Raw genomic sequence first — 12,630 nt, 5'->3', positions numbered from 1 at the left:
TGCATCTATGCAAGTTTGTCTGGATAGACCCTAAAGCCTATCGCACACGAAATTGCATAGCTGCATGTGCATAACATAAGACCATATGGACCAATGAGCATCGAGTATTAAGTCGCCATATTGATTTACATAACATAGCATAAGCATAAGCATAACATGTGCATAAGAAATGAAAAAATCCATAAGAACGAAATTTTTATGCATATGGTCTATGTACAGCCAATCAAATGTCAGACATGAATTCCCGCCAGGATGACAACCTAGTTCCACCGTTATAGAAGTCTGTGGTATTTATGTTCACGCTAGACTGCATTAAAGAAAATAAATAAAAATTCATAAAGCTAAAATATGGAAGATCATAATAATTATTATTTGAAAAGAAGTGAAAATGAAGAAAATATGTGTGAGAACAGAATAATTAATACAATGACTTCGAGAGAGGAAGATTCGTTATTAGTGGATCTTGTTAAAGGTTATCCGCATCTTTATAATAAGGAATCAAGAGATTTTAAAGATATTATTAAAAAAAATAACTCATGGAAAGAAATAGGTCGCAGTATATCCAATAATTTATTAAAAGTCAAGAGATTCATTCTTGTGTATTTAAAAAACATTGTCGCATCTTCTTTCAATTCTTGAAAAAGATGTTGAAAATCACCAAATAGTGGTCGACGTACATATATTGGTCGTATCCATAGTCGTTTTTTTACTTTTTTACGCTTTTGTAAAAGAACATAACTTGCTGATATTATCGCAGTGAAAATCAAATCATCCGTGTCCATTTTGACAAATTTGCTGAACGTATCGCGAGTTTTTGTAAATAATAGGTTAGAGACACGCATTTTCAATTGTTCCTCAATTCTGATTGGCCAAAACTTATGTCTATGCACATTTGTGTAGATTGCGTTCTTTCTTTATGCTTATGCTATGTTATGTCTATGTTCTATGCATTTTGTGTGCGATAGGCTTAAGGCTAGAGAACCTCTAGGAGAGAGAATGGACAACTGATCAAGCTTTTTCATGATTGGCTGGCAGAAAATGTATCAATTTTAGCTATTGCGACGCCAATGCAAAATATGATGACACACAAATAGGACACACATATATTAAGGGTGCTTTCCAGCTATGGTAACACAGTGATACACTGTGTGACACAGTGTTACACAGTGTCGACTTGTAGTTGGAACGCTTTTTAGCTTTTTTATTTTGCCACTAGAGTGCAGGGCAGTCACTTTTAATAGTTGTCACTAGGTCTAAATTTTCAGAACGTTCCCACACAACATTATGTCGTCTTAAAGACGTCTAGATGTCTTTAAGTCGTCTTTTGATGTCTTTTGGACGCAATATCACGCAATACCATTCTTAAAAAAATTAATGATACCAAATATGAAATGTTATGTTGGCACTCACTGGGGTGCTACAAAACGACGACACAGGCGAACACAGCATTTTTGCTGTGTACGATTGTGTCGACTTGTGTCGTAGTTGGAAAGCACCTGTGTCGACACTGTAGCGACACAGTGTCGCCTGTGTTGCTTGCTGGAAAGCACCCTAACTTATTTGGTGCATCATATTTTGCATTGGCGTCGCAATAGCTAAAATTGATACATTTTCTGCCAGCCAATCATGAAAAAGCTTGATCACATGTCACATGATCAGTTGTCCATTCTCTCTCCTAGAGGTTCTCTACTTAAGGCTGATGGCAGAGAACTAGATGTCTGTCGTAGTCGTGGACGTAAAGTAAGACAGAGAGAAAACGTAAGTCGTATAAGACCATTGTCACAATGGCCTTGTACGACTTACGTTTTCTCTCTGTCTTACTTTACGTCCACGACTACGACAGACATCTAGTTCTCTGCCATCAGCCTAAAGCTGATATTACATTCATACGACAAAATGTTGTTGAATGTATCGATTGACTTAGAATCTTGATAGAGATTCTAAAGATTCTCTATTTGACAAATGTAATATCTTCATATTAGCCAATTTATTCCCGTTGTAATTTTTACACATGCTTATTGTCATTATTAAATTATATTTTATACTTATTTATACATTTATACTTTTATTAAATTATATTTTATATTTATAATTTATATATTTATACTTTTATTAAATTATATTTTATACTTATTTAATTACATTTTACATGCTTATTCTCAATATTAAATTATATAGCCAAAAATAAAAAACCTAAATAATTACATTAAATCAATTTATATCAGATTACTTGTTTTAGATTTTATTGCATAAACTATATTATAATATTTATTCAATTTTTCATAATTTTAATAATAGTACAATGAGAAAAACAGATTTAATTTGTCAGTCTTCTAGAAAAATGTCCAATTATACAAACGATTAGTGCATAATTAAAGATTCCAAACTGTTGCATTTGATATGTGTGTATATGTATTATACATATATAGTTATTCGTAAAATATATTTGATAAAAAAAATTAATTAATAAATTAATTAATAAATTGATTTGACTTTTGCTCCAACATTTGTTATTTTGAGCTAAATATTAGTAATTTAGTTATTTTTATCTCTCAAACATTATACTTTGTACTTTAACCTTAATCAGATGTCAAATGTACCCAGAAAACATTTTGCGCGTAAATATCTAGCAAGTCGCGCACAAATATGGTTCATATCGCGCAAGCAAAACCCTATCCCAGTGCGTCGTCATAGCGGTAGTAAAACGCTAGCACATTTTGCGCGTGAACTCAATAAGCGATATGTACGCAAAACGCTAGCACACTTTGCGCGCGATCTCAATAAGCGATATGCACGCAAAACGCTAGCACATTTTGCGCGTGAACTCAATAAGCGATATGTACGCAAAACGCTAGCACACTTTGCGCGCGATCTCAATAAGCGATATGTACGCAAAACGCTAGCACATTTTGCGCGCAATCTCAGTAACCGATATGTACGCCTGTTGCTTGCATATGATGCTGCAAAGTTTGCGCGATTTGAGAGTCATATGCACATGCGAGTTGAAAGCGATATGTAGAGACGGCGTCATTATATAATATGTCTTCCTATTTTATATAGTATACGTTACGTTTATACGTAACCTGTAATATGTTACGATAAACGTAATGTATACTATATAAAATAGGAAGACATATTATATAATGACGCCGTCTCTACATATCGCTTTCAACTCGCATGTGCATATGACTCTCAAATCGCGCAAACTTTGCAGCTTCAAATAAAATTAGATATACTCTGAAATTACTATATAAATTTTAATATTATATATAGAAACGTTATATATCATATATTTGTTTATATTGTATAAAAATATAATGTCTCTGTAAAAAAAGTAATATGTAAACAATTGAAGACTATCATATATACCACGTTATAATTATATAATATAATTATTTTAAATAAATAATAATATAGGCTCTACTGTGTATCACACAAATTTTGAATTTAAAAAGCCAAATAAGAGCCGAACGCGAATGGTGATGCGTAAAGTTTCATAGAAAATTATTTTTCTGCGAAACTAAATTACTGTGCACAAGGCACAATTTTTCTTGGTACATCACCAAGACGATTTAAATAATCTCAAAACTGAGATTATTTAAATCGTCTTGGTGATGTACCAAGAAAAATTGTGCCTTGTGCACAGTAATTTAGTTTCGCAGAAAAATAATTTTCTATGAAACTTTACGCATCACCATCCGCGTTCGGCTCTTATTTGGCCTTTTAAATTCAAAAATTTGTGTAATTATTTTAAATATATATGTACAAATTATAACACATACAATTTCAGTCATGCAATATTGTATATAATTATATCATTGACTACATTTACACGGCACCTTTAATCGGGTTTAGTAAGAACCGTAGTTATAATTACTAACGTAAAATGTATAAACGTTAGGTTAGTCCGGTGTTATAACTCCAGTTGTTCTTACTCTACACCTGTTGACGAAGAAGTGTAGAATTATAAATCCGGTTTTAAAGAAACGTGTAAACACTTCAAGTTGTTACGCTCGTATTGCCAACTAAATAAATTTCTATTATTTTCGCCATATTTCTTTGTTTGACAGAAGTCCGTTCGGTTATAACATCTGTGATTAAATTAAAATCTTTGCGTGTAAACGGATATCACTTTTCAGAAGTTACAACTACGGTTCCTATTAAACTGCATTAACGGTTGTTATGTAAACGTAGTCATTACCTACATTATAATCATTTTTAACAATTTACCACTTTTCACAATGGCATACATACAATAAGCAAATACATGTATACGTTTTTACATAATATTAAATTTTATATAGCAATTTAAGAATATATTTTATTATATAAACGGATCTATCGTATGGATAGAAAAGGGATTCCGCAAAGAAAAAAAAGCATTCTTTATAAAATAAAACAAAAAACTATATATATACTTAATTAAAAATAAGTAGGAACATATATGTATATATAAATTCTAGCGTTTTATTAATCAAGCGACGCGGGAGCGTCGCGACGCCAAGTACATATAATTTTTTTTACAATATGCATGAATTCACTTTTCTTTTTACAATTGCATGAATTCACTTTTCTTTATAAAACTTTGCGTAAGAGTAATGTGATAATAAAATAAATGTGATAATAAAAAATAAAATAAAATAAAAAAACTCACGTTCTACTAACTCTATTCATTGCTTTTTTTTATCACAATATGAAGTTTATAGTAGATAAAATAAGATTTTTTCCAACATTTAAACTTTAAACGAAAATCTTCAACTTATAATAAAAATTTACTTGACGGAGATCTTCTTCGCTATTCGTCTTATTTTAATTTCTTCGATCCATACGCTGTTGATGTCGGTATCGTTGTTTAGCTGAGCGTAATGCTTCCGATACATAATATTTAAACTCAGCCGTTGTTAATTTTGAATGTACGGAAGTAGCATCTAAAATAATAATATTTATTTTAAATAACTAACAGATATTTAAAGTAATTATCTATGATTTAATTACAATTTATTATAGATTTTTTTTATACAAAATTTATTTTGAAATATACATTTATATATAGAGCATCTCGAAATTCAACTACAATAAGTTTATAATATCAACATTCTCTTGAAAAATTAAGCAATAAAAGTATATATGCATATGTATATATTTGCGGTTATTTAGTGTAAGAAATAATTTTTATGATGTAAGAATTTGAAGTCAGAATTTTTTTTAAAGTAAGAATTTAAAGTCAATTACAGGCTATACATTTAGAAAGTTGCTTATCCGTGAATCACATATATGCGATACCAATATTATTGCATATGCAATTCACGAATAAGCGATCGTATAAATATGATCTACAAGGGGTCAAATTTAAGACCTTATATCTAAATAATCATTATATTAAAAATTCTAAATAATTTTATTACTTCATTTTTCGAGATCTTTACTGTAATAATCTTATTTTTTATGCTTGAATTAAGATAATTTTATACGAGTATTATTGCAAATTTATTGTCGTTGAATATACAGGGTGTTTCATAAAGATTGTGCCAACGTTCGTGAGCAAGTAGAGCATAATAAACTGAACAGAAAAGTCCTTTTTTTTTACTTTGCAATTTTCGCATATTTATTAAAATATTAATTAAGATAAATTGGCAAATAAATGCGCGTTTCGCGCAATTAGACTATAAGATGCATGTTCGAGTCGTGTCGGACGGTTTTACCGCTCGCTGCTCGCGTGTACCCCGCATCTCGTCGCACGGCCAAATTTTTCGTTGCCGTGCGACGAGATGCGACACACGCCACTGGCACACGCCCCGAGCATACATCCTACGGTCTAGCCGCACAAAACGCACTTATTTGCCAATATTTTTAAATTAATATCTCAATAAATATTGTGAAAATTGCAGAGTGGTAAAGGACTTTTCTGTTCAGTTTATTGTGTCCTATTTGCTCACGAACGTTGGCACAATCTTTATGAAACACCCTGTATATAAAATATAATTTTGTCGTAGACATACCATATAAAGCATCAATTATTCGTTGATTCGATAACTTTTCCATTGTAGAGCGGTTATTATTATCTTTGCCTGTCCATGTAAATGATAAGGCTACATTTGTAATAAAAATCTCTTTAAACGCCAAATGTATTATTTCTTTTGGATTTCGTCCTCCAATGGATGTAAGGTATTCCACCTATTATAGAGAATATGCATTAACATAATGAAATATTGATTCATTAAAAAAGATAAAGTCACACACACACACAAAATTATTACCATTTCGGTATATATTGTGTCGTCTGACTGATTAAACTCTAATACTGCTTCAACAGTGTGAAACGGGATTATTTTTGGTTTCACAGGTCTTCTATTTATTTTTTCTCTATGTAAGCATTGATTTTTCGTTCTGTTAACAGAAAAATTATAAACAAAGTGTTAAATATTCGATGATTTTCTAATAAAAAATGTTTCTAAAATTCCTTACATTTTAAATAACAAGAGAAAAATCATTTTATATGGAAAAAACACTCAATTTGAGTGTTATTTCGAACACTCTGAGTAATATAATGCTCTATTTGAGCGTTACTCTCAAATAAGTTATATTATTGTAACATTGTTGTAACAATGTATAACATATTTGAGAGTAACGCTCAATTCAATGCTCAAATAGAGCATTATATTACTCATTGTCAGTGTTCGAAATAACACTCTCAAATTGAATGTTTTTTCCATAAGAGGTATTAAGTAAACCTTGAAATTTATTAATGACAGATGATTTCTATGTCTTATATAAAAATCTCAAAAAATAAGTTAAAAATTATATTATAGAGACTAGGAATTACTGGTAAAGATAGAGAAAAAATTTCATAAACACAAGTCTATTATTAACATGCAAAAAAGACAGATAAGTTATTTGAAAATTGCAAAAAAATTGTTTCATTACCTGAATTCTGTCATTACGTTTCTCACACATTCCATCACTTGCATTTTAATTTCATTTATAATATTAGTATTTTCCTGCGGAGTATTTTGATGATACGTTATGGTGGGATTAGGATGTTCGTGATTAGAAGTAAGTGTATTAGGTTGTGTATTATAAGTAACATTATTATGAAGTACTGGAGCTGACAGTAAAGTCAATGATGGAGTCTCGGAATCACGTGACAATGAAGATGAACAAGATTGAGGTGAAGGTGATGTATAAGATTCAGGACTTATTACTGAAGACGATTCAATTGTATTTTCAAGATGTCCCATTTTCTGATTATGTGTTGATTCTCTATTATGATGTGGTGTATAATAAACCATATTATTTGTCATCGAAATTGTTGGTGGAATATGAGATGCTGATGATACTGGCAAATATTCGTATGATGAGAGATGTTTAGTCGCATTTTGACAAGGTATTTCTATATTTTCGATAGGGCACTCTGTGTGTGTATTATTATTCATTTCATAATCGTATTTTTTATTACGTATTTGTTCAGTATCATTCATTGAAGTTAATGGAAAAGAAGTCTGGGATTCTGATAATGTTTGAGAATTTGCAAATGTTGGATGGTTAATTGTTGAAGAACATGAAGGCTTAGATATCGTACAAAATGAAGATTGAGATACGATAGGTGAATTTGTTACAGACGTTGCTGGAAATTGATTATGAGATATCGGAGTTGTATTGGCAAAAGGCTGAGAATTTAATGCCAATTGAGATGCAATGATTGGTTGAGAACCATGTACACATGAATCATCTATACGTGACGGCAAGTGAAGTGATTTGTCATTCTGAGATGCAGAATAACATTTGGATGCACTGTTAATTGCTTTCTGTTTAGCCAATTCTTCATTCTCATATTGTGATAAATTCTTTCGAATATCTCTGATCTCATCGGTAACAGAAGTCTTGTTTTGCTCTTTATATCGTTTAGCTGATTCCCCTTCATTATCAGAAGATTCAGTAGTTTCATAACGCAAAGGTTTTTTTATATTTTCCCTCTTAGGTCGTCTGTTCATATTGACTTTATATCTGCAAAATTTAAATACTTAATTGTTACATAAACTTTTTGGCAAGAATAATTTTATCATATATAAAGTAGCAATAAAAACATGATTATATGTAGTAATTTATGAAAAAGATAATGCACAATATTAACACTCAAGAAATATAAGCTATGATATCGCAATGATGATGAAATATTTTTATGTAAAGAGATGAGTTTATATACAGGGTGTTTCATAAACATTGTGCCAACGTTCGTGAGCAGGTAGGACATAATAAACTGAACAGAAAAGTTTTTTTTCATTTTGCAATTTTCACAATATTTATTGATATTAATTTAAAAAGATTGGCAAATAAGCGCGCGCATTTAGCGCTGCTAGACTGTAGGATATATACACAGGGCGTGCCAGCGGCGTGTGTTGCATCTCGTCGCACGGCAACGAAAAATTTGGACGTGCGGCGAGATGCGGGGTACAACACGAGCAGGGAGCAGTAAAAGCGTTGCCGTGCGACACACGCTGTGACACACCTCGAGCATGCATCTTATAGTCTAGCTGCGCGAAACGCGCGGTTATTTGCCAATCTTTCTTAATTAATATCTAAATAAATATTGCGAAAATTGCAAAGTGGTAAAGAACTTTCCTGTTCAGTTTATTATGCCCTACCTGCTCATGAATGTTGGCACAATGTTATGAAACACCCTGTATAAATTTATATACAAGATGTTCGGCAATGACCGCATAATCTCTCGTGGACTGATAGAGAAAGTCAAACCGAGTAGAAAAGTCCTTTAGCATTTTGTAATTTTTGCAATAATTATTGAGAAATTAATTAAAAAAGATTTGACATATTTTGACATAAAATACAAAATATCTCGTAAAGTATTTAATTTTCAATAATCTTACCGTAATACTTTTATGCACAGAATAGTGAGACAAATCAATTGGCGCAAAGAAAACGCATAGTTGTCTTGAAAAAAAATATATGACACTGCATGTTGCAAATTGCATACAATTTTTTAGAGACAACTAGAGGCGTTTTCTTTGCATCAATTGATTTATCTCACTATTTTGTGCATAAAAGTATTAAGGTAAGATTACTGAAAACTAAATATTTTACGTGATATTTTGTATTTTATGTCAAAATATGTCAAAATCGCAAAATGGTACAGTACTTTTCTACTTAGTAACCCGCTCTACCTGTACACGAGAGGTTTTTTACCTATTATGAGATCCCTGTATAAATCTATATTGTTATCCAAAATATAATATATACATGTAAAATAATAAAATGATCTATGTTCAAATCATGAAAGTATTTAACACTTCCTCCCAGTCCTATTTGACGCATGTATAATATTTTGAATACAGATGTTTTATGTTTGTTTAGTTTCATCAAACTTTAAGAAATACAAAATACATGGAATAATTGAAACAAATATATTTATAAACAAATTTAGAATGACAGTTTCATAAGATCAAAGTTACAAATGTAAATAATCGAGGCAAAAAAAAATGAGCCAAACGCGGATGGTAGTGCATTGAGCTTTGTAGAAAATTAATTTTTCTACGAAGCTAAATGCTGTGCACAAGGCACAAATTTTCTTGGTACATTACCAAGCATATAATTTAAATGTTCTCCACTCGAAATGCAATTTAAATATTTTTACTATTACCAGTATTAAACATATTATGTCCTTACTTGTTTGTAATTGATTATGTCTCAATTTAATTTTTGCCGGTAAGTGGATGATGTTTCAGGAAATTCTAAATCCCAAAAACCTGTACAAAAATTTCACGTTTTATCATATATATGTATTATGTATAATATATGTATTATGTATAACATATGGAAATACACAACACTTATGGTGTACCTTCTGGTGTATTTGGTCTTTCGTATCTATGTCGGTGACGCGAGACTTGATTTTTCCGTTTCTTTAACTCTTCTCCCATCAACGACAAATTCTTATAATACTGAAAATAAAACAATATTAGAAATTAATTCTTTTTTTGTAAAAAAATGTGCTTTATGCAATTATATGTATATTATTTGTTAATCTATTACCTGTTTGCATTCCCAGCAATCCCAGCCATCTATTTTTGCTTTATCACCTTTGCGTCGCATATTAAGTTGCTCTGGGATGTTTTTCTTTCTTCTTTTCCTGCAAATAATTTTTTATGTATCAGATGGGCAAAGAAAATTACATTAACTTGTATTAAAAAATATTTACCTGTCTTTCTTCAGTAATATTTCCACAGGTAGTCTATTCTCCGTATCACATAAATTGATGTCATTCCTCTTTAATTTCTCTTTTAAACGTCTAGCTCTATTACATCTACTCTCTGTAGGACTGAGCTCTATTACATCACCCTCGACAGTTTCATTGGTGCTTGAAGTATTACTTTTCGAAGTAACAAATACTTTTTCTAGAGGAATATCACTTATGGAATTTTCTTCTGTTTTTGGCAATATGCTAGCTGGTTTATTTGGCAATAATATCTTCTTTTCGTTGTGCTTTGCTAGTTGAAACACAAGTCGAGATTGCTTCATCAGATTCTTGTCATATGTTCTAGGATATCCACGGAATAATATTGATGGACTTCTTGGTGGACTGGTAATTTTCTTGTCAGAATCGATGAAACTCGTATTCAATGTATCTAATCCCAAAAAAGGTCTATCAATTTCTACAGAAATACGTTTTTGTATCATTGTTCTTCTTTTTCATGCGCTTTTGCATAGTAAGTTATTGATTCGTCATTGATGAGCTAATAAAAAATACATTGTAAAAATAAGAGTAAAGAATTGTAACTTATAGTAACGTATGAGTGCAGTGTGAGTAGCAACAAAATGTAAAGATACAATTTTGCTTACCTTTTTACATTCATTACCCACGGGCACATTCACTTCACTGTCAGTTAATTTTAATGTCAAAAGTCTGACTCAAACTTATGAATGTTATGTATATCAAGCACGGAAATACTGTGAATCCTGCACTGTACGTATATGGTATACAGCGAAGTTATATATTAGGTATATATTAGTGGGATTATCTGTTAGGAAGCAGTTTCGAACATGTTTATTAAACAATTTTAACTCTAAATGACTTCAATAACACGCTCTTAAGCTATGGACCTCGAGTCATTGGACACCCTGTACATAAAATTAACAATTTTTACAGTAACAAATATTATGTTGTTATATTCCTATTTTGCAATAAAATGTAAAAAGAAAAATATTTTTTATGTAATTTTTACTGTAAACGTACCATGTATAATAAATAAATCCCCACACATTAAAAAGCATATTCATAATTAAAAAATTTTTAAATTCTAAAGAGGACCGCTCCCTCATGTGAATAATAAAGATGTATGAAATATGTACAAAAAAGAACAAAAATAATCTTTTCCATAAATCAAAAGTAAAAATAGCGTAAAAACAAAACATTAAATAATTGAAAAATCTATTATTAAAAATTTATAGCAGCTACTACAAACTTATATATGTCAGTGCCTTCATTATTGCTACTATTATCACTTTTATCGGTTTCAAAAAATGGCATTCTGTAACATTTTGTTACAACATTTGTTAAAGGTACAATTTCATTATTAAGTAATTCTGAACATAAAAAAAATTCAACTTTATCAGATAAAATGCCAACATCATAAAAATGTTTAACGTATTTAAATTTTTTTACAATAAAATAATATTGTTCATCCGCTATAAGAATATTTTGAATCAAACAAATTGATGAACATTTCAAAAGACAACAGTTATTGTTAAGACGAAGACTAAAAATCATGTTATTGTATTCTAATTTTCTATATTGCTTACAAAGAAGAAATATTTCATTTTGAATTAATGGACCAGATTCATGTGATTGTGATACTCGAATGTGATTATTCATTGTCAACTTTTCATAGTGTATTGATTGTCCATGATATTCACTCATTCTTCGAATAAACTGCTGCAAAGGAAGATGTGGCTTTCTGATATATTTTCTGATAAATGGAATTTTATTCTCAAATGGAAAAGTAGAAATGGTGTCTAAGGGTCCGAATCTTTTGACATCTTCTGTTAAATGTAACAAGCCATGAATGTTGTAAGATATAAAATCTTTGCCGTAAATATTCTCAGATAATAAAACAAATTTTTTTAATGCAATATCAGAGAAATGCAATAATTTTTGTGAATATGTTGAAGATATTAATATACGTATTGATGTATGAAGCAACAAGAAATGCAAATAAACATCTTCTTGCAATATTCCACTTAGTACAACAGGACTTGTATATAGTAAGAATTGTCGGAATTCTGTGGCTTTATAATCTCTCCAATCTTTCAAAGATCTTGGTGGTCGAGAAAATTCTACCGGACAATATTTCTGTATACTTTCCAATCTTGAAGATATCAAGTCAATATGTCTAGCAGATAATTTAGCGGATTTTGTAAAATTTCCAATCAACCATGCTTTACAAAGTCTTTTTACCACGCCTAGACACACTAAATGCATGTAATCAAATGGTACTTGAGATACCATATTTAATGGAATTTGTAACAGAGGACTAATTATCTCATTATTATGATGATTACTATATATCCATTGTGCGTATTCATTATCTGTACGAGGCTCATGAATTGTACCAAGGAAAG

The 12,630-nt window shown here is 30.6% G+C and overlaps 1 protein-coding gene across 3 annotated transcripts; it reads right to left on the bottom strand.

Annotated features, from left to right (window-relative positions):
• Positions 1-4,445: 4,445 nt before the first annotated feature.
• LOC112637027 lies at positions 4,446-11,369 on the bottom strand. 3 transcript variants are annotated; one of them, XM_025410947.1, is made up of 7 exons: positions 11,246-11,369; positions 10,852-11,130; positions 10,211-10,745; positions 10,045-10,141; positions 9,854-9,953; positions 9,679-9,758; positions 7,856-8,004 (listed from the first exon to the last, which is right to left on the bottom strand). In XM_025410947.1, exons 3-6 carry the CDS (start codon positions 10,687-10,689, stop codon positions 9,700-9,702), a joined length of 735 nt encoding a protein of 244 aa, XP_025266732.1. In that variant the 5' UTR covers positions 10,690-10,745; positions 10,852-11,130; positions 11,246-11,369; the 3' UTR covers positions 7,856-8,004; positions 9,679-9,699. The 3 variants fall into 3 exon arrangements, with proteins under 3 accessions (XP_025266730.1, XP_025266732.1, XP_025266731.1); XM_025410945.1 differs by lacking the exons at positions 10,045-10,141; positions 10,211-10,745; positions 10,852-11,130; positions 11,246-11,369 and adding exons at positions 4,446-4,928; positions 6,000-6,174; positions 6,258-6,387 and having other exon boundaries at positions 6,925-8,004; XM_025410946.1 differs by lacking the exon at positions 11,246-11,369 and having other exon boundaries at positions 10,852-11,200.
• Between the last annotated feature and the right edge of the window lie 1,261 nt (positions 11,370-12,630).

Source organism: Camponotus floridanus, unplaced genomic scaffold, assembly GCF_003227725.1.
Source record: "Camponotus floridanus strain SB8 unplaced genomic scaffold, Cflo_v7.5 scaffold36, whole genome shotgun sequence".
NCBI lineage: Eukaryota > Metazoa > Arthropoda > Insecta > Hymenoptera > Formicidae > Camponotus > Camponotus floridanus.
This window is presented reverse-complemented; position numbering and strand designations above follow the sequence as displayed.